At 40.6% G+C, this 26,538-nt stretch overlaps 1 protein-coding gene across 2 annotated transcripts; it reads left to right on the top strand.

The window, feature by feature from the left end:
- Positions 1-25,663, top strand: smarcc1a (SWI/SNF related, matrix associated, actin dependent regulator of chromatin, subfamily c, member 1a). Of its 2 annotated transcripts, none has more exons than XM_036558091.1 (28): positions 1-202; positions 1,816-1,935; positions 2,832-2,917; positions 3,993-4,074; positions 4,181-4,273; positions 4,645-4,714; positions 5,176-5,245; positions 5,464-5,539; positions 5,795-5,920; positions 7,086-7,180; positions 7,928-8,055; positions 8,607-8,666; positions 8,755-8,792; positions 10,187-10,308; positions 10,475-10,546; positions 11,584-11,697; positions 12,093-12,246; positions 12,847-12,957; positions 13,061-13,117; positions 14,219-14,477; positions 15,279-15,440; positions 19,732-19,787; positions 20,601-20,751; positions 21,171-21,328; positions 21,771-21,905; positions 23,528-23,858; positions 24,068-24,196; positions 25,002-25,663. In XM_036558091.1, exons 1-28 carry the CDS (start codon positions 17-19, stop codon positions 25,085-25,087), a joined length of 3,327 nt encoding a protein of 1,108 aa, XP_036413984.1. In that variant the 5' UTR covers positions 1-16; the 3' UTR covers positions 25,088-25,663. The 2 variants fall into 2 exon arrangements, with proteins under 2 accessions (XP_036413984.1, XP_036413983.1); XM_036558090.1 differs by having other exon boundaries at positions 7,062-7,180.
- The last annotated feature ends 875 nt before the right edge of the window (positions 25,664-26,538 follow it).

Here is a 26,538-nt window from a genome sequence, read left to right as displayed (position 1 = left end):
GTTGAGCGGCGCGAGGATGGCGGCGACCGGAGCGGGAGCAGCCGGTGGAACAGCGGGGGGAACCGGGACTGGAGCGGCCGGCACCGGAGCCTCGGTCGGCAGAAAGAAGGACGGAGGACCGTCCGCTAAGTTCTGGGAGAGCGGAGAGACGGTGTCGCAGTTGGAGGCGGTGCGGCTGTGGATCGGAAAACACTACAAAAAGGTTAGCTAATGCTAACGCTAACGCTAACGACAACGGTAGCGTTGGGGCTGCTGCTGATGCTAAAGCTAACGCGGCCCGCGCCAACACACAATAGAGTTCGGCAGAAACAGCGTGATCTCCTGTTCAACAACACTGAGCCTTCTGTATCGAAAAGACCGTTTTTCATTTATCCAGACCTTCAGAGCTCACTTAGCTCGAAAGTCTACTACATTTACCCCATAGTTGTTTCAGGTTTTTGTAATTTTGTGCGCTTTTATCGGTAAAAAATCGGCCGAAGTGTGAGTTAGCCAAGCTAGGCTAACAGACTCAGTGTTTTGATTACAATGCTGAATGGGAGGTTAGCCGGCGATGCTAACGAGTCCTAATATGTAGTAGTTTATCTCTTATTAGGACGCATATTTTTACAAGTGATTAGAGTGGGAGTTAGATATCTGTTTTATTTCTGAATGTGAGCTATTTTTAAGTTGTTTTGGCCGGACTGGGCAAAGTTGGAGTCAGCTTCCTATTTCTACTCGCCAGCTTCTTGTTCGAATTATCCCGTTCCACCTTAAATGGTGCAGTAGTTACAGTCTGGCGCCTGCGCCATTTAAGGTGGAACGGGACAATTCGAGCAAGACGCTGGCGAATAGTAATAGGAAGCCAGCTTTCACTCAGCATTTAATTTGGATTGCTGTAGCTAAGCAAAACTGTCAAACTGCTGACTGTTCAGCTGATCTGATCAATTACGAGCTTTACTCATTTGTTTAGCAGCAGGTTGTTTTTTTGTTTGCTTTTTGTTTCAAGGCTTTGAGGGGCAGCCAGATGGGCCAAAAACAAGCCAAATGTTTCATGATAAAAGTTCCAGTTCCAAGGTTTGGCCCAGTTGTAGATTTTAGACAGTTGTGGATTTATATTTGGCTGTTTTAACAGTTAGATGGTTCAGAAATGATTGTGAAGACCTCAAGGACAAGTCAGCAGTTCATACTAACCTTGGTGTGTTCATCTAAAAATCTACTAAAGTAGGTATGCACATTAGCATACCTCAGTTTCATTAGCTTGTTTAATATTTGTATGTTTAAGCTGCTGTTTCTGTTTCATGTGTTCTGGTGAAATAAACATCCACCCAGGTTAAAGGGCCCATATTATGGAAAACCAAATTTCCCTTCTTTTGAGTTTGATATAGTCTGTAAACATGAAATCATTCTCTAATTGGGGTATTTAATTAAGGGCAAAGATTGTGTAAAAAAATGTTTAAAACCTCCAGAATGTTGTATGTCAATTTGTAAAAGTTTTGAATATAAACTTTTCAAAAGTAATAACAGTTTATATATAATGGAATCATGTTTTGTCTTCTTGTGAAAGTGATGATAATTATAATATAGCTTTGATACTACTTTGATTTTTGTAAAGCCCACTCCCAACATCATATGTCAGTGGGGGGTTGAAAGTGGTCTGTAATGCTTTTCAGAACTAAGACCTTCAAGTTATTAGAACTATTTTTGACGCGTAAAGCCGCACAGGTGTCTTAAGTGGATCTAAGGGAAGAAGTTAAAATGCAAGAAACATGTAGGATACAAGAGCTTTAAGACTACACAGTGTGTTGAGCACTTAAACAGTGATTGTTTTTTTTGCAGTATGTCCAGGCCGACTCTCCGTCATGTAAGTCTCTGGCAGGACTGGTGGTGCAGCTGCTCCAGTTTCAGGAGGACGCGTTTGGCCGCAGGGTGAGCAACCCGGCCCTCACCAAACTGCCTGTAAGTGCCGCTTCACTGATGCCGCTTTCACTATTCATTTTAAGAAGTACAGTTGTTTTTGTTTAGCATCACATAAACAAGTGTACAGGACTGAGAAATATGATTGTAATTTATCGTTGTCATGAGGAATGCACTCTTCAGAGCACATTGTAGATGTTATTAGCATTCAGAGAGCTGCATAAGTCATTGCAAAAAAAACATAATTGGTCCTCTTTGTTGTTTTAGCGCAGTGTGCACATTAAATAAGAATCTTTGTACTTGTAGTTTCAATGGTCTTTTTTTTTAAATAGGAATTCCACTGATCGAGATGTAAAGTTATTCAGAGTGGTTTGGTGTGAAATGGTTCAGATGTCTTTACAGTGGTGGTGATAGGAACCAGGGGTCGCCATGACTACAACACAAATATAGACATTTTATTTACTATCCAGAACCACCAGTGAACCTACACGAGTCTTCTGAGTTTATATGGAATGTTGATGATGGAAAATAGTGGAAAATCAGAAATGATAAGGACCGTCAAATATGTGCTTCTTCCTAATAAGGGGTTTTTACACATGTTTAAGGCCATAGTCTTTTCAAAGCTATCATAAAACAGTCATCAGGCAGTGAATTCATAACCATTTCATGTAGGAACTTTCTGTGAGGGAGCTTTTAGAGGTGGACGTCTGGTTCCTATCACCACCACTGTGAACAGTTCTGGCTCTACGTTTTTCTAGAACGGAGCTTTTCACACCAAACCACTCTGTTTACACCTTAGTCATTCAATCGTACAGAAATCTCAGTTTTAAGAAGTTAAAACATTTATAACCCCTGAACATTAAGGACCCAAACTGACACTGGAATTGTTGGGTCAGAATAATTGTAAATGCCTTCTCATTTGCCTTGTGTTTTTTTAGGCAAAGAGCTTCTTGGACTTCAAGCCAGCTGGAGCACTGTGTCATATTCTGGGTTCAGCCTACAAGTTCAAGAGTGAGCAGGGCTGGTAAGTGTTTTGATTTATCCCAGTATTTCTACAACTAAGTACAATGTTTTAAGTAGATATAAGTGTGAAGACTGACACTGCGTTTGCATGTTTGCAGCAGACTGACGACTGCAAACTGGATAGTTCATTGTTTTCAATGGAACCTTGATGCTAATTTCTGTCACCGCCAGTGGAAACAATCCGCAGATCGTTTTTCATTTTATTTTTTGTTTTTGGGGAGCCATGGACAGCAAATGTTCAATTCCAGACGTAGTATTATACAGCAAAAATAAGAGTACAGAGCGTCCTCCTGTCTTTTTTCACTATGAATAATCAATCTACACTGCTAAAGCTCTCTGATCATCCATTTTCACCACCACTCCGGTCACCACGCTAACATTTGCATGGCCTTATGCTGCCGTCGGCTGCATACTGCTGTGAGGTGCGGAGTGACTTTAATTCAACGCAAACTTGTGAACACAGCACAGAAAAATGTGCTGAAGTTATTGCTATGACCAGGTCCTATTTGTTTTTTTTTTTTTTTTTTATGTACAGTTTCCCACCCTGGTCCTGAAGTACCCCCTGCCTTTTCTTGCTCTAACACTCAACTTCAACTCAGGATGGGCTTCTTAAAGAGCTGATTAGTTGAATCGGATGTGTTGGGAGGAACACTAAAAAGACCAGGACCAGGGTTGGAAACTGCTGTCTTTGTGGATCAGTTTTTATGCTGAGCTTGGTTTTCAAAAAGCATAGTAATGTTAAGATCAGCTGAAGTGCTTAAAAAGCTGGATGTGGGCTGAGAGAAGTTTTGGTGATGCATTTTTACGGAAACTGTAAGGGTGACTGTTGAGTTGGTCTCTCCGGCTGAAATCTAACACGGGCTCCAAGCATGGAAAATTGTGTAAGTTAGATTTTTGAGGAAGCCATTTCTATAAATAGGTTACTAGAAATTTACATTGAGTTTGTTTTTATTTTGATTAATTAAAAATTGATTTATTGAAAAGTTTTAAAAGGGTTTTGAGCTATATCAGTTCTGAGGAACCTGGCTGAAATCTCTTTTCCTCTGGTCTCACTGTGTGTGGTTTTCTGTGTTCAGGAGAAGATTTGATCTGCAGAATCCATCCAGAATGGACAGGAATGTGGAGATGTTCATGAATATCGAGAAAACGCTTGCTCAGGTAGGCTTTCCATTGTCTGCACACCTGAAACACCACCAGGCTCCAGATTTAAAGTTTACTTGAACTTCAGCTCTTTAGCTGTGCTCTGTAATTTTGTTTTCTCCAGAACAACTGCCTGACTCGACCTGTTGTGTACATTTCATCTGATGTGGACCAAAAGCAAGCGAGCAAACTCAAAGACATCATCAAGAGACATCAGGTTAGACAGATCGAAAAATGGTTGAATTCAGTTAAAACTGAATTATTTTGCATATTACAATTCCTTGTTTTGATTTTCTGTGCATGCATAGCTTTATCTGTGTAAATTTTACCACACAAACACACCGCTCTACAACCTACTTTTTTGTCATTCTAGAAGGCAATATACAGTTTCTTTCTCAGCTGTGTTTTTGTGTTTGTATAAAGTGTTGGTTTCAGAATCGTTTCGCAGTCCGAACCATTTCAAGGAATCATCCGTGATGCCATAATCAGCGAAATTCAGACATTACCCCACACATCAGTTTTCAGTTTCAGGGACAGATTTTACAGTTTTAATTTCTCTAATATTCGCTCTTGTTGGCTCTTCTCCAGGGCTCCATCACTGACGATAAGTCCAAAGCAACTCACCTCATCTATCCCTCCCCATCACAGTCTGAGGAAGGTCAGTCCTGCAGCTGTGCAGCTCGGCATCATATTGACTGTATATGACTCTTTTTTTTTTAGACAAATTTCAAAATTAGTTTGTAATTTTGCACAGTAATGTAAAATATGAAATAGTAGGAGAAAATAAATACATGGTTTTTGTTTTGATGTACAGTACAAAAGGGACTTTTTTTCTTTTTTCCTAAAATCTATAATTGTGCCATTTCATTTCAGCCAGACTTTGAGGTTTTGTAAAATGAATAATGTTTGTATGAAACAATCACAGTTATTATTGTTATTATTAATAATGCTATATTTTGTGTTCTAATGATTTTATATATCAGTAATATTGTGTTGTGACAGCATAATCTTTTTGTCATAGGCTGTGTGTCCTGTGTCACTATATTTTAATAGTGATGTATTGTTGCACCACTATTTTATTTATTAATGTTGATGGTACTGTGATGTTCTCTGTCACAGAGGAGTGGCTGCGTCCTGTTATGCGGAAAGACAAGCAGGTGCTGGTTCACTGGGGCAATTACCCAGACAGGTGTGTAGAATTGTTTGACACATTGTGTGACTTGGAAAATAGAGAAACAAACTCTAAAAAAGCCTCATTCAGTTGCAGACTAAAGGGTAGCTGGTCCTGGGCTTACTGGATCTGAGGGTCCTGTTTTCAGATTGTTTGGTGTAATTAGTTCCTTCTGTTCCCTTTTTGGTTCCACTGTGTTTAAATCTCTCATAAGTCTGACATTTTATTGTTTTCAGTTACGATACCTGGGTGTCCCCCAGTGACGTGGATGGAGAGGTCGAGGACCCACCGAGCTCAGAGAAACCTTGGAGGGTGAGAGTGCTCAGACCTCAGACCATTCTGGTTATTGGCGTGTTTGTGCAGTGGTTTATAAATGTGCAGATATGGGTTTCAGACAGTTTACTTGATAATTATGTTTACCTTTGTTGCATATAAGCGGCATAGCATGCATGTAATAAGTTGAGTGTAAGGGTAAATGTTACTTAATGAGAATAAAATTGTTAATTACAGTTACTATATTGAACAAAGATCTACATTGGCCACAGTATTAAAGACGTTTTGTCTCAGGTGCATGCCAAATGGGTGTTGGACACGGACGCATTCAACGAGTGGATGAATGAGGAAGACTACGAGGTAGACGAGAACAGGAAGCCGGTGAGCTTCAGGCAGCGCATCTTCCCCAGAGAAGAGGAGGTGAGTCAGTTGACTTATCGGCCCCTCGGTGGGGCATTTCACAAAGCAGGATTTGTCAGTTAGGTAGTTTGCTGATTCAAATCTTGACAATGCCAGGAGTCCGTGAGATCGGTCCTGTTTCGTTTGTTATGCGGGGCAGAACACTGAATTAAAGAAAAATCAGTGTACTCATTATGGTGGTCTAGGGGAAATGTCTAATTGCACTTTTTCTGACCAGTATTGCACTTGCGATTTTAATGAATTATTTTGTGCAAATTAAGCTCCAAGCCTGTATTAGTCGTCTACGTTATATTAAACTTCAGTCAAGCATAATTACAAAGGTATCTTGTTTTTCATTAAAAGAATCAGATGAAATGATGTCGCTTGTTGCTATTGGGCTAAAGCTCTGCTTTTAGAATGCGAGATGTTATTATTAATAATATATAATTAAAATCACAGCTGTTCAACTGGAGGTTTTGATTTAAAGCCCTGGTACTCGTGCCATTTCTTAAATGTCATACTGCAGGGAGTGTAGCGGTAAACATTTTTCAGGTTTGATTTGATTTCTGAGGTCAAGATTGGATTATGTGTTAAAGTTATGTTTATTAGCTCATATAAAACATTCTTAAAAAGCAGAAGATTGAGAAATCGCATGTCCCTGTGTGAAACAGTGATCTTATGAAACTCATATTGAGCTATAAACAATACAGAAAACTGAGCTGATTCAAATTAAACTTCATACAAAGCTTCTCCATTTTCAGTGCTGCATTACAGTCGTTACACCCGTACGCTCTGGTGTTTTGCTTGTGCTTTATGTCTGTTGTAGCATATCAGGACTCTTTTAATGTATAGTTTCTCCAAACTATTGTGATGTATGTTTTGTGGTGTTGCCCACCCTTTCTGAACTCACGCTTTGTGAAGCAGCCCCCAGGCCTGTACGTGTGTTCGTCATCCGTGTATGTCCATGTTTGTTCGCCCACGCTCTATAGCTCTTCCTCCTCGCTCCACCCTTCCTCATCCTCTTGCCCCTCCTCCCCTCTGTGTCCCTTCGTCAGCTCCCCCTTCCCCTCCCGGCTGTGTGTGTAACCGTTCCATTCTCTCATTCTCGCATTCTCTCGCTCTTTCTCTCATCCCTCACTCCGTCACCGTGGTTACTGATCAGTCTTCCCGTACGCCCGATCGTAAGGAGCGAAAGTCCCTGGCCGGAGGAAAGAAGAGGCGGCGCTCTCCGTCTCCACCGAGCACCCCCGCTGAGTCCCGCAAGAAGGGCGGCAAGAAAGGGTAAGCACCCTCAGCCCCCATCAACAACAGCGAAATTTCCAAAGACGATTTCCCTTCTTTACCACAGCGAAGACAGGTTTAGTGTCTGTTTGATACTTTAGCTTTAAAGCTTCAGCTTTAGCTCCAGAGCTACGAGGCTAAAGTCTGTTGCATCTATTGCAATCGCCAGTCAAGTTAGGTGATATTTAAATATCAGCAAACACGCTGTGCGCAGTTTAAGATGGATAAACGTAATTATTTTTTCTCAATCTTTTTTTTTAATTTCTCATCCATGTTTTAATCAGCTTGCCATTATGTTTGCATTAAAGTTAATAAAAACAAACAATACAAAGCTGTTTATAGCTAATAGTATAATAATATTTATAACCGGTTAAACTAACAGCAAAGACAAGCTACAATAACAGTAGCATAAAGACTGAGTTTTAGCTGTTTTATTAAACATATAGCAAACCTACCAACCCAGGTAAGAACATTGAATTTTGTGCTTTAATCCATGTTTGTAGATTAGATGAACAGCACACTTTGAGTATGAGATTTAGATGTGCACTTAGCACTATGGTGATTGGTGGGGTATAGACTTGCATTACTTGTTAGCTACTTTAGCCTCATAGCTCCAGTGCTAAATCTACAGAAGCAAACTTCTGACACAAAATATGTCTCTGATCGTTGTTTTATGTATGTAGTTTTAAACTTTAGATTTAGGGTTTAGATTAAGATTTGCTCACCTTTCCTGCTCTGCGGTGTCAGGAATCCAGGGCCGCACTGGAAACGCCGTGGTCACCGTGATGACGATGAGCAGGATGAAGATCTCACCAAGGACATGGAGGATCCTTCACCTGTGCCAGGAATGGAGGAGGTCTCGCTGCCGAAAAACGGTGAGGTTTTTACTCTATATTTAATGTATCATATTTGTCATTGTGCACATCACACATACACAACATGAAGCAACTAAACGTTTTGTATGGTGATAATGAGAGATCTTAAAATATGACCTTTACCAAATTTTGTACGGACATTGGGAGGAACGCAGGGATCATTTTTTCCATGCCTCAAACCTGTGTGTGTATGTGTGTGTGTGTGTGTGTGTGTATATATATATATATATATATATATATATATATATATATATGTATATTATATGTATATATATATATATATATATGTATGTATATAAGGAATTAAGTTACATAGAACGGATATTTATTTTTAAGTTAGCAATGCTAGGAGACATTTTCAATAAATTAATGTTTATGGGTCCTTTTGGTATGTGATGGGTTGTGCAGGCACTTCTTGCCTTTAACGTTTTTTTTTTTTCTTTCAAATGGCCCGTCTGCATCTTAGCTTTCTGCTTAAGGCCTGTGTCTTTGTTGCTGCTGTTGGTTTTGGTCTTCCCCACATCCTGCTAACGTTTGCTGATTGCTTGCAGTGAATCAGAAAAAAGACAGTGAGAACGCACCAGTCAAAGGAGGAACTGTGGCTGATCTGGGTAAGAGCACCCCTGTGTGCATAGTGTTATTTTTAAAGATCTTTTTGTTTTTTACCTGGCTGACCTCCCCCCGAAATGTCTCTCTTAGATGAACAGGAGGATGGCTCAGTAGCATCTGGTGGCAAGGTAAGCGTTATCAATTTCATTGATCTGTTTCAAGTTTGTGGTGTCTGTTTCTTTTCATAAATTAAAAGATCTGTTCTGTGGCTGGAAAGTAGGGCTGAAAGGTATGTTTTTTATATCAATCGCAATTGAAGAGAGCGCAATTTCAAATCGCAAGAGCTGCAATTAAAAAAAAAAAATATATGTGTGTGTGTGTGTGTGTATGTATGTGTGTGTGTATGTGTATATATATATATATATATATATATATATATATATATATATATATATATATATATATATATATATATATATATATATATATATATATATCCTACATTATCAACAGTGTTATCTTAAGTTTAAAAGTGGGGAACCTAGTAACACACAGCTCAGTCAGAGGCAACATGGATATTCTGGCCTTCTTGGCCAAAAAAAAAAAATCTTGACTCTTTATAGAACATAATTGCAGTTTAAATTGTTCACAAAATTAGTCAGAAAAATAACAAAGCCTGGTGTTCGTACAGTTTACATTTCAAATGTAGAAATCAACAGACTGTCAACGGCAATTTCAAGGACATTGACCAAGTTCTTGGCTGAGATGGTAATAACTAACACCTTAGTCAATACCGTGGGTGTAATGATTTTGAAAAACAGTAAAAATGAGATCAAAACAGTTTATTTAAATGTGAAACACCCCTTGCTCTCTTTCGAGCATTTATGATTTACTGTGTTTCACAGAAACCACTGTCAGTGATCAAAACTAGACGTCTGAATACGGTCAGAGTAAAGAGGAGGGGTTGTGGCAAATGCAGTGGACGTTCTAACGGATTAATTTATAGGGGTTATGATTTTGCATTTTATTTTGTTGAAGTTCTATTTGAGAACATTTTCAGACTACATATAAAAACCTAAATCTGAGACTGAGCTAGATGGAAGAGTTTCCATTGTGTTTCAAGACAGTTTTAACACAGTATCGAAAATGGAGTTGAATTTTGACTTCAATGCTATTTCAGTGTTACTATGAATTGAAAATTGCATTGAACCTGAATATATACACCCCTGTTCCATTCTGGTACCAGTAAATGATAAGTTTACTTTTTATGTATTTTAAATGAAGTTCACACAATAGTTCATGTGATATAAAAAGTGCAGAGTGTATAACATGTACAAGTTAAGGCATGACATGAGGTATTAGGCACGACCTATTGCAAGCATTCGTATAATTGGGTCTAATCCACAGCAGTTTACTGTGGTAGGTGAATTTGTGATATTTAAATATGTATCGTTGTTTTGTGTTTAATCTACAGACTCTTCATCTTCAGTGCCAAATTCAGTTGGAGCTCACAGTGGGTTTTTTTCTATAAACTCTCATTGAAGGAAGCTGTTTATTAATGTATATTCTGCTTGTTTGACAGGATGACGAAGAACAGGGTAAAATGGAGGTGAACCGTCTGATCGACTCTAGTGAAGACAACGTGACCGAACAAACCCATCACATCGTCATCCCCAGCTACTCCGCCTGGTTCGACTACAACTCGTAAGAGCTTCTCTCATTCTGTGTTTATGGTTATAAAAGTTTATTGGAGCACTGTGATTTTAATTTGAGGGATTTTAATGGAAATCCTGCTCTGCTGGTATTGAAGTGTTCAAGTGTTTTTTTTGTTGTTTTTTTTTTCCTCTTTTTTTTTCTCTCTTTTCTCTAGTATCCATGAAATCGAAAGACGGGCATTGCCAGAGTTCTTCAATGGCAAGAACAAATCAAAATCTCCAGAAATGTAAGTTCACACCAGTAGATGAGCTGTACTTCGCTGCAGTATTTACCAACTTTCTGTTTAGGCTAACCTTCAGCTGAATTCAGACAGCTGAAGCTGGTTCAAACCCAACTGAGTATGAAACTGATAAAATAAATTGTGTCCAAAACTGACCTAAACAGGCCCATCACCCAGACTGCTGAATAAAACAAAAAAAAAAATCAGGATAACGGCAGACGCATAACGACAGTGATGACCATCCTTAGATAATGGATAAATAAAAAAAAATAGAGGAGAAAATAGTCAGCTGACTAAAATTTTAGATTCCTCTTTTTTCGATTTCACCAGTGAGTTTAGATTCCACTTTAACCAATGTATTAATCAAGCATATCAAAGCTCATAAATCTTAATAAATAAAAATGTACTTAAAAAGATGAGCTTAGAAAATATATAAAAATATATTAAAAATAACTCAATAGAAGTTGTATAACATTTATATCATATATGAAATACATTTGTATTTGTATATAAAATGTTCATATAAAATTATATAGAATTAAGTGTAATGAAATTTCAGATTTCTATAAAATATGCATATGTATCTATATGTATGTTTTTAAACAAAAATATTTATATACAATATATATACAAATATATAGATGCATACAGTTAACAAATGAATAAATTTTCCTGTTATATGCCATTTTATCTCTAGTGCATTAGTTTTCTGGTGAGGTCTGGTATGGCACATCATAAACTCCTTTAAAATAGTGAAAGTAGATAAAAACAATAAAGTATGGAATAAAAGGAAAGTAGGAGAAGTGCAGAGTGTAGTTTGTTGTATGTGGGAGGCGGTCTGAGAGAAACCTGACCAGAAATTTGGCCCTGACCCGAGCCCAGCACATTTGGAAAATCTGATCCCTTTAATTGTTTGTTTAATCATCTCTCTGTGCTGCGGTCACTGTTGGACACTGTTGAAGGGTTTAAATTTGTGCTGTATTTCTAAGTCATTGCTGTGTTTTTCTGTTTCTAACTGTAACTGTGCTGTTTTCTCTGCTCAGATATCTGGCTTATCGTAACTTCATGATTGATACGTACCGGCTGAACCCGCAGGAGTACCTCACCTCCACCTCCTGCAGGCGCAACCTGGCCGGAGACGTGTGTGCTGTGATGAGGTACTTACGTGCGTCTTTTCTTCACATTATGACCTGCTGGAATCTGAGTCTGTTTTCTTTAGGTATGAAAGGACAGGATATGGTTTGTCCAAACCATTTGTGTATATTTTAATCTGATCACCTTCAGAGGTGACCCCGTAAAATTGGCAGTTTAAACACTTAAGTGTCTCGAAGGGTGACGAAGGACCTCCTGGAAAAACCTGAACACAGCTTCATTTTTTACTAGAGAGAGACCGAAGTAGTAAACGTGTGCAGTGCTGTTGCTCCAGGCACAACTTCTGATCTTAAGTGTTCACTGGAGACACATTTGAGTTAATCTAGGTTCTGTTTTGATTTTCTTGTCATTTGTTTTGTGGGTTTTTATTGCGTGTTTATTTTGTGTGTGTGTGTGTCAGGGTGCATGCGTTTCTGGAGCAGTGGGGCCTCGTTAATTATCAGGTGGACGCGGAGAGCAGGCCGCTGCCCATGGGACCCCCTCCTACATCCCACTTCAATGTCCTGGCCGATACTCCCTCCGGCCTTGTACCGCTACACCACCGCCCTCCGCAGGTCAGTCTTTGGCACTGATTTGCCTCTGTTAACTCGAATAGTTCATTTAAATGCTTTAAATGATCACTGCCACTTCAAACCACTCTGGCGGTTGACCAGTCAGGACAGAGTGGGTGAGCTGACCAATCAGAGCACAGTGGGCTCAACAAGAGGTGGGGCTTAAAGACATAGGCGCTCTAACAGTGTGTTTCAGACAGAGGGTGAATAGAGATGAACAGTATGAGGGGAAAAATAATGTTTTTGGAACATAGAAGCTGTAAATCTGTTCTAGTAGACCAAAAATAAAATGTTGAACATTGAAAATGAGCATTATGGGTCCCCATTAACTTGGGTTGCATTGTTAAGTATTCACTTATGTACACCTACAATTAGCACTGTGCTAATTGGTGGGGTATGAGCTGCCTCGTAGCTCCAGTGGTAAAACTAAAGTAGAAATTTTCAGACACCAAACATGTCTTTGCTGATCAACTGCCTTTGGCATATAGTGTGCGTATCTTAGCTAAAGCAACATTTCTGTGAAATCAAAGTTGTGTATTTATCAAGGCTTATTTAGTGCAGTTGCTAGTTGTGTCCTGATCAAATTCCTTTTTTATCCACCAGGTTCCCCCTGCTCAGCAGATGTTGAACTTTCCAGAGAAAAGCAAAGACAAGCCCACAGACCTGCAGAACTTCGGCCTGCGGACAGACATGTACTCTAAGAAGAATCCGAAGGTGAGAAACTGACCCAGGACTCCTTCTGCAATATAAAGACCGTCGTTTTATGGGCTGTCACTGCCACAGTCTGGAGTTGTAATGAAGTGTCTGTGTGTTACAGACTAAAGGAGGCAGTACCAGAGAGTGGACTGAACAGGAAACTCTGCTGCTGTTAGAGGTAAGACATCTGACCAGCCAGAATGTGGGTTGTTTGTGCTGTTAACCAATAGCTTTTGCATGGTGCACTGGAGCAAGGTGTTCTTTCAAAGCTTCTACTGTTAGAACGCTACAGAACGCTGGTAAAAAAAAATCCCATTCAACCTAATGAGTGTAAGTAATCATCCCACATCAACTGGAAGTAGATCATGTAGTGTTTAATATGCTGTGCTACCAAACTGGCCTTTGTTGTTGCTAATCGTAACTGGCAGGGTAGAAATAACAATAACATACATTTCCTAATGTGCATCATTTAAACCAGTAGCTTGGTAAAAACAAAAAAACTGCCCTAACAGTGTGACATTTAACAAACATATTGCTATTGTCAGAAGAAAACCTTGTTTCTCCAAAATGGTAACTTTACAGGAGAAGGAAAAAAATACTTCACTTTTAATGTAAGTCAATTGAACCAGACTTTTTTTCCAAGTAATTTTGGGCTGTTTCTTTTGGTCCATTCATCATGAAATTTACACAGAATGTAAAGAGCAACATGCATTTTCACATTATGTAAAAAACTGAAAACCGCCAAAAATGGAGATACAAGGTTTTCTTCTGAGGGTGGCGATATACAGTCAGTATCTTTCTAAATTAAGGTGCGTGTCACGGCAAACAGAATTTTCCTTTTTGTCTCTGTCTTTTAGTAGTTTCATCTACTAAGTAAATATGCTAATTGATAAGGACTGGCCAGCAAACTGTTTTAACTTATGTTCATAAATGGCAATTAACCCCTTAACAAGCCAGCGGGCCCAAAGTTTTATTACACAGTTCTATGACCTAAGAATAGCTCCCTTAGTTTGCATTGAAGTCCCTGTAGTAAATGAATAATAACCCTTACTATGAAATAAACCTGATTTGTTAAGGGGTTAACACTGCAAAAACAGCTGTTTTGAATTTTGTGCCATCACAAACAATGCATTTACGTATATCTACCTATTTAGCCTGGTTCAGCTTAGCCCTGCCCGTTCTTGCCGAAGTTCAAATGATACTGATAACACAAGGTGTTAAGATTATTCTGAGAATAATCAGAGGGGATTGATTTAATCCTCTGCTCTATGTGCTGTAGGCTCTGGAGATGTATAAGGACGACTGGAACAAGGTTTCAGAGCACGTGGGGAGCCGCACACAGGACGAATGTATTCTGCATTTCCTCCGGCTGCCTATTGAAGACCCGTACCTAGAAAACTCTGAGACGACCCTCGGACCCCTGGCCTACCAGCCAGTCCCCTTCAGCCAATCAGGAAACCCCGTCATGAGCACTGTGGCCTTCCTCGCCTCTGTGGTGGACCCCAGAGTGGCCGCTGCTGCTGCCAAGGCTGCCTTAGGTGAGTGAGTGTGAAATATGTGGGTGTTAGTTATGGGTGATGAGAGTATCGCAATGAATTGTCTCAGCATGTTGTTGGTCAGTACTTGAAGATTATAAAAGTGTTATTGTGAGCTCAATCATCCTGATCAATCAAAACAAATGTTTGCAAAATAGCTAAAATATAGTTAAAACATGACATTGACAGCATATTTTTCCCCTCTGGTACGAATTTTATGTTTACACAGATTTCTCGATTAAATTAGGAAAAGTCAATAAATATGAAGCAAAAAAGGTGTCAGTCATTTATTTAGAGTTTGAAAAACATCAAGTGCGGTCAAATTGATCCTAAAGATAATTGGAGGGTTGAATCAATCAAATGTTTGTAAAATGTTGATTTTTTTTTGTTTGTTTGTTTGTTTGTTTTTTTTTGTGTTGTTTTGTACAGTTAAAACTTGAAACATAACACACTGGTTTTTTTGGTAAAAATTTGTTTGCCCAGTTGTCCCCATTAAATTAAGAAAACCAATAATATTAAGCAAAAAAGTCATTTATTTAGAAACGTTAAACATTGAATACAATCAAACTGTCTTCAAAGATAACAGGAGGGTTTTATTGAGTTTCAGTTTCAATGATGAGAAGTGAAAAGTTTCTCTAGAACTAAGTGTGTAACAGTCTGAATGACTTTGTTTATCGTAGCCATTTGTTATGCAGAAATATTCAGAAATTGGTGGAATTCCCCCTAATTGTACTAAACAAAAATTTGATAGCATTTAAACGTGAGACTGATTGCGTGCCGTCTCTGTCCAACTTGTACGTGCAGAGGAGTTTTCTCGTGTGCGTGAGGAAGTTCCGGCGGAGCTGGTGGAGGCTCATGTGAAGAAGGTGCAGGAGGCAGCCAGAAACACGGGGAAGGTGGATCCATCCTTCGGCCTGGAGAGCAGTGGCATTGCTGGCACTGCACCAGAAGAGCCAGAGAAAACAGGTAATCTCTCACATTGATAGGATATCCGAAGGTCCTTAATTTAAATTGGCATGGCATAATCATTTTTGTACTTTTTGAGCCTCTTTCCATAGAGCACCTTTATTAAACACTCAGCACCCCGATTGGTAGCACTTTATACTCAAAACTAAATGTTTTCAATAGCAAGTTTGAGACCCTAAAGAGATGAATAAAGCGAGAAGGGAGATTAAGTGCCGTGAGGGTTTCTGCAGCATTTACTGTACTCTGTCTCCACCAGAGGGAGATAGAGCAGCGCTTGTAAGGATTTAATAGTGAATGAAGACAAACAGTGCAGTACATGCAGTAGGCCAGTGTTTAGACATGGTCACTTAGAGACTGGGCAGAGACCTTTTAAGGATAGTCTCTTAGTTTTCATATATCCTTTTCAGCACTGATGAGATCTCAGACCTGTTTTTGTTCACACCACAGCTTTTTTAGAACTCAGTTCCCTTTTACACCACTCGCAGTATGTGCAGCACTCGCCGGTTGGGTGGAAAGTGGACGACACTCTCCGATAAAACTAACCTTTCAGTTGGTGAATGGAGCTACCAGGCACACCAGATGCTCTCCTATTGGCCTTGCTGATACTTGGCCGAGATGGTCACCAAAAGTGGAAAAATGACCCATGCGCTTCTACCGCACCAGATTTTGAATCCATATCTGCGTACCCCGATGAAAATAACATTTGAAAGAGCAGCGGTGAAACTTCACTCATTCAGCGTTCAGTGTGTGAAAGCAGCTTGAAACTCAGCATCAGCCTTTAATGTGGTAAAATCACCTGGGCTTTTGCATCTCATTTCTTTAAAATATCAGCTCTGCTGTCTTGTCACAAGATCTCGGGCAGTCTTTATCCTGTAATACCTTATATAATATTTGGGAGTCAGTTTTTACCTGCTGAAGTTCTGAAAGACTGCCATTTATTATGGTAAGCCTCGAGGTCTTTACCATAAAACAGAACAAAAAAGCTGACTGGCGCTGTTTTTTTTCTCACAATGCACAAAGCAGTGGGTTTTTTCACATATATTTCATTTTAAATTAACCAAACTGAGTTCTGTTAAGCCTGAAAGGGAACCAAATGCGCATGATCTCAGTTCTTTTTTGTGTTCAGAATGTAAGTGAAGTAAAGAGGACTCTGTTTTCTCTCTGGTTTTTTGAGATCTCAGACTGCTTCTTGTTCTGACCACACTTCCTTTAGAACTTGGACCCTTTTCACATCACTCACGGTGTTTGCAGAGCTCGTAAAGTGGGCAGCGTTCTGTGATACGCCTAACCTTTCAGGTGGCGAGAGGAACCGCCAGACATGCCTGCTGCTCCCCTATTGGCCACGCTGGAACGATTGGCCGACGTGCATTGCACAAAATTGGAAAAATGACCCTGAGTGTCTGCCGCAATGGGTTCTGTTTTCGGCTCGAGGCACAGTCTCAGTTCTGTTCGTTTATGGGGCCCTTTAGAGGGTCTGAGTTCATTTGACATGTTCATATATGCACAGAAACCTGTGACTCAGCTGCCTGACTCACAGGCTGAGTCCACTTCAGATGCTGAAATGGCCGGAGTGGCCTTAGAGTCAGGAGCCAGGATGGAGACGTTTTGAGATGTGGCAGAGACATTTAGGGACAGTCCCTTAGAGTCAGGACAGAGATGTTTAGGGTCGGCCCCTTAGAGTCAGAGACCTCATCTGAAGGACCTCGTCACCTCATCACTCTGAGAGCTACAAATGTTAATGCCCACGTGGCGTGATGACCGAGGGGCAGCGTGTGGGGGACTGTTTGGATTAGAGTGGCGCTGCCAGATGGGCTGTAGGGGGAGGGGTTGAATCTGGGTCATTTAATGTAAGCTCTGTTTGGTTTTCACATGCACTTACACAAACATTACCAATACTATTACTGTTACTACTGAGGCTGCAGCAGCCCCACGCGCACAGCTCTGTAGGGCTGTCAAAATAAAACTGCATGTTCGAATGTTTGTCACATGCAGCCGCCTGCGCTGGTGTCCTTGTGCTTTCTGCGCTGTCATGCTGCTTAACTTGTGATGACGTTCGGATATCCGTGCTGTAGGGAAGTCACTGTCAAAGATGCGTCAGTGTCCGCCTCTGTAATGTTACCTTTTTTGACTACCATTTCGCGAGTCCCCACTTAAGACTTAGTGGTTCAGAATGTGATTTTTACGTCTAATCATTTATGTGAAGAGCTGCTTTTGCGAAAAACAGTCAGTTTGTCTTTTGGCTGAACTCACACTTTAATGCTACTTCAATATTGCTTTAACCTGAAGCACAATATGAACTAAACTTGACGTACACCGTTCTGTTGTTTTCTAGCAGCTGCTCTGTAGGCGACCCTGCCAGTCTTCAGTGAGAGCAGAGGAGGGTAAAGTTCAGCTCCTCACTGCTGGGCTTTAGTTACATTTAGGGCATCATATGATCTTCAAAGAGGGGGGCAATTATTTATTATCACCCCCCCCCCTAATTCTTCAGTGATACGAAGCTGAAGTCAGATATTCACCAGCTTCCACTTTAAATGGAGCAGCAGTTACATTCTGGCTCTTCAGGCATCAGAACTGCTGGACTATTTAAGGTGGAACAGGTAATTTAGTTAGCTAGCTACAGAGACATTAGCATACTACTAGCTTTTTTTATGCTTGTTATGAAGAAAGGCCGTAATACACTGAAACGACATTAAACTAAGATAATATGATGGTTATTATAGTTTTTACTGGGGAAAATTCTCACATTTGTGTGTTTCTTTGGTCTCTTGTTCAGCCATCTTGTCTGTTTTTCATTTTTCCTCATATCACTCCGTTTGGAGTCTCTGAAAAACCTCAGTTTGGAGGGTCATGTAGCCCCAACACTTCACCCTCCCCCTCTATCTCAACAACGGTCGGGACACCCTACACCTAGATGAGAACATGCAGAACAGAAGGCTAAGTGGTATAGGACAACGGGTGAAATTGGACTGGGCCTTCAGATCAAATATGCACAGCTCTGTTTTCTGTTCAGTCCTTTGTGTGTCTGTTTGTGCTCTGTCTCTGTTCTGGGTCCACACAGCGCTGTCACAGAGAGTTTTCCTCAGAAACGAGCAGCTATTAGCTGCCTGATAAACTCTGGCTCGCTCTTTATTATTCCTTTACTACCAGTATCAGTATGAATAACTGCGGCCGGTGCAGCGCGGCTCTTTTTCTGGCTCAGCCTGACTGAACTGCTCACAAAGCACTATTGATTAAATGCCGGATTCTCTCTGGCGCTGGACCGGCTGCTGTTTCCAGCCTTCTGCATGCTGCTGTGTCTGCTTCAGTGGTCTTCTAGCCCTCATTCACAGTTTACTGTTAAGTAGGGGGGCAAAAATACATCTGTGCATCTGAATGTGGCAGTTTAGCTGCGTTGATTGCAATCAGTAATAATCAGTGTGTTTATTTAATAGACAAATAGCTGAATGACTCAAAGATTTTTTTCCATCCATTTATAAAGCAGTACATTTTGTTAGTTATGTGAGTAGACAAAATACGCTGTAATCAGAATACATTTCATGGTCAATAATAAACATTATTTTGAACACAGAACATGAAAATAACATGACTTACACAGTGAACAGTTTCCAGTTTTTATTACCGACGTCCAGTGAAAGTGTCTGCATGTTCCAACCAATGAGTGTATAAATCATAGTGAGTACGTATCATATACACTCATTGACTATCATAGATATATTGATAGATATATTGAATATCACAGATGTCATATAGTCAATACATCATATCATACATACAGTTAATGAGTATCATATATACAGTCAATGAGTATATGCTGATATTTACACACATTGACTGCATATATGATAATCAGTGTGTTATATTTTATGTATAGTCTGAGTTTATCATATACAGTTAGTGTCAGAGATATATAAAATGTAGTCAGTGAGTTTATAAATCATAGCGTGAGTGTATATTGTATTTTGTGTGTGTGTATGTGTATATATATATATATATTTATATATATATATATATATATATATGTATATGTATGTGTGTATGTGTGTGTGTGTGTGTATATATGTGTATATGTATGTATGTATGTATGTATGTATGTATGTATACACGCCTTAAACACATCTCAGAAATAAGCAACTAAAATAATGGATTCGATTGGTGGTGAAATTTTACCTGTTGATTAATTGTCAGAGATTTTCACCCCGACTCTGAGATGAAGCGTATTAATAATCTTGCCCTTGTCACAACAACCACATAGTAATGGTAGGGATACTTTTTTTCCTCCCTTCTTTTTCAGAAACAGCAGAACCTGAGAAGATGGACACAGATTCAGAGGCTCAACAGCCAGATAAGGTGAGTTGGGTCTCCACTTGCTGAATCTGTTTGAAGTTAGCTTTTTCATGCAGCTACGACCATAGCTAACATTTTATTTTAAGATAAAAAGGTAACTCAAACTGTGCGCCCACATACGGACTCATCACTTTGAGTCCTCAGTTTGTCCCTCAGCCTGCAGTTTGAGGGGTTAAAGGCTAAATTCACATTAGAAGCCTTGTTGCTCAAATCCGATCTCTCTGACACGATGGTTCACACTCGTTTCGGTAAGTGATTCTAATCTGTCATTAATGTGACGAACCGGCGTCCTGAAATGACCCTCATGAACACATCCTACTCAGTAACGTCACGTGAATGAAGCATCATCAGCACAAACTAACGGTCAGAACGAGCTTCTCTGAGAAGATAATTAACTCTGATCAGCTCTCAGCTTCATTATTAGAGTGAGACGACGACGGAAAAGGTGAGATGAGCTGCTTTTCCACCGTTTACAGGTGCTGCTGCCATGGTAACGCTGAATGATGGCGCACGTGCAGAGAAAAAAGCTCATGAATTCCGATCTGAGCGTCACATTAAGGTTGCATGACCACGAATCCGATACATATCCGATTTAGGACCACATATGAAAGTGGCTCAGGTCGGATTTGAAAAGATCAGATTTGCATGTCCACGCAGCTCTGAAAACATCAGATCTGAGTCACATTAGGGCTAAAAATGTGATTTGTGCCACTAAACCTGGAAATGTGAACGTAGCCAGAAGTACACAGTTAAAAGGTTTGACAAAGTGAAATCTGAAGACTTGCTGTTTTTTTTATGTAATGCTTTGTGTGCTAGGCCGAGTCAAAAGACGAGGCAGAGAAGCCGAGCGATTCAGCAGAGAAACCAGCAGAAGGAGAGAAGGTGAAAAGCGAAACGACAGAAAAACCTGAGCGTGAGGAAGAAGAGGGTGAAGGAGGAGAGCCAAAGGCTGCAGCAGCCGATGCTGGTAAATACAGCTTCTTAAGTGTTTTAAGTGTTATTGGAGCTGGATTGTTTCCTGCAAGGATGTTACATAATGTGAGATTTGATTGGCGCGCACTGCAGATTCATACTGGAGTAAAATCAGTCTTAGTACTATCAGACTGTAATCTACTAGTACTACACCTTCATACTGGATTAAAATTACACCACAGTTTTCACAGTCAAATTGAAATCTGCTTGTGCTGCAGATTCATACTGGATTAAAATCACTGATCTTGTTTAAATCGTTTAAACTACAGAATCTCCCCAAATTCACCTTGGAAAGAACTTGAGATTAACTAGATTTAGTTTTAACTAGGAATTGTATTAGCAGGAGTGCTGTTGTAAAATCCACCAGCGTTTGTTGTTATTGGAGTTAACGTTTCTTTATCATGTTTGCTTCAGAGAAAGAAAAGGAGGAGGCGATGGAAGTGTCTGAGGAAGGGAAGGAAGCCGGCGACATGCCAGAGGAGAGCAGGAAGAAGCTGGAGCTGGATGTGGGAGAAGGAAACATTGCTACTGCTGCAGCAGCCGCGCTTGCCTCCGCTGCTACTAAAGCTAAGGTACCGCCAAGTGTATTGCTGGTATAAAAGTGAATAAGATGTGATATGATATGGACTTTACTCTCAAGTCCAAAAACAGTGAACAGAGAGCCCTGCGCGCAAGTGTTCTTTATTAAATATAATCTTCACTTATTTTGGAATGATTATAATCATTCCTATTAATAAGACGCTATCAATGATGGTCATAATGATAATTACATAATAAAAAAAAAATTACTTTTTTTTTTTTTTTCTGTATTGTGTGATATAAGGAGAGTTTTTAAAATCTCAGAATCTGTGTGTGACTCTTGTGTCCAGCTTGGATCTTTTTCATATTTAACCTGTAGACTGAGGCTTTTCTGCCCTACTGCTGTCTTTATATAGCTGCAGTAAATATTTATTTCATACCCTCAGCAAACTGTTTGATTATTTAACAGAGTTTCTTTCTCTGTCTCTGTTTTAGCACCTGGCCGCTGTAGAGGAGAGAAAGATCAAGTCTCTGGTGGCTCTGCTGGTGGAGACTCAGATGAAGAAGCTGGAGATTAAACTTCGTCACTTCGAGGAACTGGAGACGATAATGGACAGAGAGAAGGAGGCGGTGAGGATTTAACCCACTCTCTCAACTTATTGTGCCCTACTTCCACATCAGCACCGTCCTTTGGGCCTGCACAGCATGGCAGCAGATAAGCTATGTTAAAGCAATTGTTCACCTAAAAATCAAATTTAAAAAATCCTCTTTTTTTTTTTTTTAAAATGTGCTCAGTGAACTAAGACGTCCGGCGTGGATGTGCTGTATAGAGAGGTTATTGTCAAAGATGTGTCAGAGTAGGCCTCTGTAACATTACCTTTTTTGACTGCCATTTTGTGAGTCAGGACCCCCAGCTTTAGACTTGCTCGTTTAAAAACATGGTTTTGGGGGGCACTTGATCATTAATGCAGAGAGCTGCTTTGTTGAAAACGATAAATAAAAAACTTATAGTAAATTTAAAAAATAAAGAAAGTAAACTGACAAGTTAGAGAAGCAGACATCCTTAAGCCTGAGTTTGGTCTGTACTTCAGTTCATGTTTATAGATAACAGTGTCAGAAACCACATAGTCAAGTCTAATCAAGCGTTATTTAAGCATGCAGTTAGCGCCATGCTAATTATGGGGTATAAGCTTCCATTAGCTTTGTTAGCTCAAAAAACTAAAGAAGCAAACTTCTGAGACCAAACATGGCTTTTCTAATCGACTACATTTGGAGAAAAGTGTGATGGGGAGCGGGTGAGTGCCATTGTAGGCCAAACTGTCTCTTTCAAAGGAGGATGCAGCCTCTAAGTGCAGCCTAATATTGGCAGTAGTCTCATTGTAATGAAACTGGCCATGTTTAATGTATAATTCATTCTCTTCAGCTTTCAGTCTTTTTACACCATTTCTGGTCTTGGAGGCCGAAAGCTTACAGTGCAAATACAGCACAAGCTATTTTGGCTCGTCACCTCGTGTCAGACTCTACACTGTTAGCCGCACCAGTTAGGGAGTGTTGTGTGTAGTTGTGCCACTCTCTGGAGAGACGCCGTCCTGACACTTTAACTCGATGAAGCAGCGCGGGATGTTGAGGTGTCACGGCTGGAGCGCGTAACCCAGTTTAGCAGCTGGAAATAGTGCGTGAAGAATGGGTCTTTATATAACTCTGCTCACAGCCTGTATGGTAGTGCGGGGAAGCGGCAGTGTGTGTCTGTCTCAGCTAATCAGCCTGTATTAGCTTTATTTTGGTATCAAGTAAAGGTGGGAATCTCTAGGCATCTCATGATTAGATTTTGTTTCGAACTGCCAAGATGTGAGAACACATTTTTAATGCATCTCCATTATTGACTTCAACATAATGTTAAATATAATACATGTTTAAGTGCCCCTTTTTTAAACATTTTACTTATTTAATGTACATTTTTAGCGAAAATCACATATTAAACACTAACTCTAATACTGAGTGACACTTCTGTAGAAATACTGTTTTTTTTCTCTTGTTTTATGTGCTGTCTGCAAACACCTACAGTTGTTTCTTCTATTTGAATGACGCACACAATAGCGATAGTCGTGGAATTCAGCTGTTGATACCTTTTTAGGAAACTCATTTGAACATTTGGTGCGCTTAAGCTGTGGGGGGGGGGATTAAAATGCTCTATGTTTTGCGCAGTCAGGCTATTTGAATTAATTCTTGAATTATTAACACTTTCTCTACAGCTCGAGCTCCAGAGGCAGCAGCTGTTGACGGAGAGGCAGGCGTTCCACATGGAGCAGCTGAAGTACGCAGAGATGAAGGCTCGTCAGCAGATGGAGCAGCAGGCGGCGGCAGCAGCTGCAGCAGCTCAGCAGGGCGCAGGGGGTCACCATGGAGCTCCACCTCAGCCTCATGGACCTCCAGGACATGGCCCCCCACCACATGGACCACCGCCCCATGGCCCTCTGCCACACGGACCCCCGCCGGGCATGCACCCCGGTCACCCCGGTCATCCTGGGCCCGGGTACCCCCCAATGCACCACCCCATGGGACCCCACCACCCACCACAGACAGGTCAGCATGCACAAACATATGAACTTTGTCGATCCGAGTCGAATCATACTCTGGTCCTTTTGAATACATAGAGCATCGAAACATTTTATCAAATCTTGCCTTTAAATTTAAAAAATTGTCTTAAATTGTCTAAACATTGTCTTGAACCTAAACATATGTATTGTTACACCACTTGTACTCATTCTGTATGTGTGTTTGTTTTTGTGTAGGACCAATGGTTGGACCAGGTCAGCCCATGCCAGGCCGAATGATGCCAGGGCCCCCTGCTGGTGGACCGCCGCCAGGCGGGATGCCCCCTATGATGGGCCCTAGACACCCGGGAGCCCCCAACGGCCTGTGTAAGTATTTACTGCATATATATTTCACCCCTATTGTCAAAGTGCTGAAAGTCAGTAGTTAAACAGCCCATATATTAATTTTGTTTACTTTTTATATACCCAGCAGTCATCATTCATTTTTTATATGCCCATTTTCCAACTTCTTTATCTCTTAAAAGTAAACAGTATTTTTGTTATAATGCTCATTGTAAGCCAATGACTTGCTCCGATTGGCTGCTCTGTGATATGCCTTGTTGAAAAAGCAACAGTAGAAAAGAGATTGTTGCTTCAGTCCTCCTCGCTTTAGTCTGCAAACGCACTTTTTTCAGGGATGAAAAGCTGCTAGTCTCTGCAAAGTGAGGTCTAAACTGCTGTAGGGAAAATGGGTCAACATATGTAAATGTGTTTAGGGCTGTGACATCACCATTGAATGCAGTATGAGCTGTTCTTGTCACTTAGTTTAGACTTTGGACAGTTCATTTGGAAACCTTTAGCGGTGGTTGCACAGCAATTTTTTGTGTACAAAAAAAGACATTTTCACAATACATGACAAATATAAGAGATTTTTTTTCCCTGAGGTTTAATAAGTTGGAGATGGGGGGGGAAAAAAGAATCAGTAGTCACGTTATACATGCTGCACTGCACTAAATCCAAATAAACAGGCCACTTTTAATGAAACATGCTGTTGTTCAGCATTTAAGTACTGACAGTATCAGCGATATGCTTAGAAAAGCATATTGTGATTTAATGTGATTTAATTCAAAAGATGAACACCATATTGTCCACCCCAATCATAACTGTACATTTGTTTTCTTTATTGTTACAGATCCTGGCCCACCTCCTCCTGCACAGCCTGATGGTATACCACCGGCTCCAGCGTCTGCGCTCCCTGCTCGCCCAGCCGAGAACTAAAACCCCCGCCTGCAAACACACACAAACACACACTTCTTTCAGACACCTCCTGACTTTATGACGGCTCTTTTATTCTGATATTGACCTGCTCTCTGAAATTTCTACTGATTGGCTTTCAGCCCCAAATCCCCACACAATGAAATCTCACATACACCGTACAACGCGCGCACTCGCGGTCTGGGCACACAGGTGGACGTACTGTTTTTCCTGCACCTGCTGCCTGCACTCTGGCCTTCTGTTTTCTCCTCTGGCCTGTAGGGGGCACTACTGTAGAAAATAGTGTTTCTCAATTCTGGAGTACCCCTGTTTTCTCTTGCTCATTTACAAGCCCTTCTTGAGCTGAACTGGTTGTGTTAGGGAGGGAAAAAGAAAAATACTGTACAGTAGGGCTGCACGATAATGACAAAATGCCAGATTTGCAATTGGGGATATATTAAAATGCATTAAGGATTGGCCTGCATTCTTGACTTCTGTCTAAAATATTTTACTTTGGTTGGATTGCATGAGTGCTTTCATCAGTGCACCCAAAGTACACAATATAAAACACTGCGTTTGACTGGAGAGCTCATTTGCATAATGCATCTTTCTATCAATATTGCAAAGCCAAATATCGCGATAATTACGAAGTGATATATTGTGCAGCCCTACTACACGCAGTGAATGGCAGGGGCCAGGATTCAGAACCACTCCGCTAATACGATTGTTTGATTTTGGTGGGCGGAGTCAGAGCTGCTTGCGTTGTGCTTTTCCCTGTAATGTGAGTGGACTCGTATATGTGTATATTGTGCTAAATCTGTGTAAGCTAGACGCATAGAGGTAAAGGCGGTTTTATTAGCAGCCCTCTACGCTTTTTTCGGATTCACACTGTAGCAACGAGCCAGCAAGCAGCTTTGACCCCCTGCTGAAGCTCCTCCAGTGTGCGTGTGGCAAAAATGCGTGTGGAGCAGGTCTCTGCTGGCAGTCAAGTGGAGCTTCCTTCCTCACCCTGTCTCTAAGAATCTACCTCTCTGCTAAATTTAGTCTTCTGGACCTTGTGTAGGTGGGCGTTTCCATAGCTTTATAATCCAGCAGCCTGTCTAGAAGTGTGTTTTATGGAGCTGTGCTTGATCACCTGCTCTTTGCCCTGTAGCACTGAGGCTAAAGTGGTAATCGATGAGGTCTTGAGAACGGATATAACTCACAGGAGCACACGTACACTCTGAACTGAGGCCAAGTACAAAGCAGAAACTCTTAACCGTCTTAGTGCCCATGCGTTCGTTGCACACTTGGTTAGCATCAACTACTGCAGAGGGCACACGTACTGGAAACCCCTGTGGTGGAAATACACACACACGTACATGCATTTATACTCATGGATCTGCCACCGAATGCGATGCACAGCACTTGAAAAGAAAGCGCCCATGCATGGATTGCCTTTGCGGTTGGCGTTAGCTGCTGCTGCTGCTGTATTG

Source organism: Colossoma macropomum, unplaced genomic scaffold (genome assembly GCF_904425465.1).
Source record: "Colossoma macropomum unplaced genomic scaffold, Colossoma_macropomum, whole genome shotgun sequence".
NCBI classification, from domain to species: domain Eukaryota; kingdom Metazoa; phylum Chordata; class Actinopteri; order Characiformes; family Serrasalmidae; genus Colossoma; species Colossoma macropomum.
This window is presented reverse-complemented; position numbering and strand designations above follow the sequence as displayed.

Excerpts from the sequence above, each read along its gene's own strand:
- smarcc1a (XM_036558090.1), top strand. The coding sequence starts at position 17 with ATGGCGGCGACCGGAGCGGGAGCAGCCGGTGGAACAGCGGGGGGAACC. Across the intron at positions 1,936-2,831 it reads CGGCCCTCACCAAACTGCCT|GCAAAGAGCTTCTTGGACTT; the intron begins GTAAGTGCCGCT and ends GTGTTTTTTTAG. Across the intron at positions 8,667-8,754 it reads AGGAACTGTGGCTGATCTGG|ATGAACAGGAGGATGGCTCA; the intron begins GTAAGAGCACCC and ends TGTCTCTCTTAG.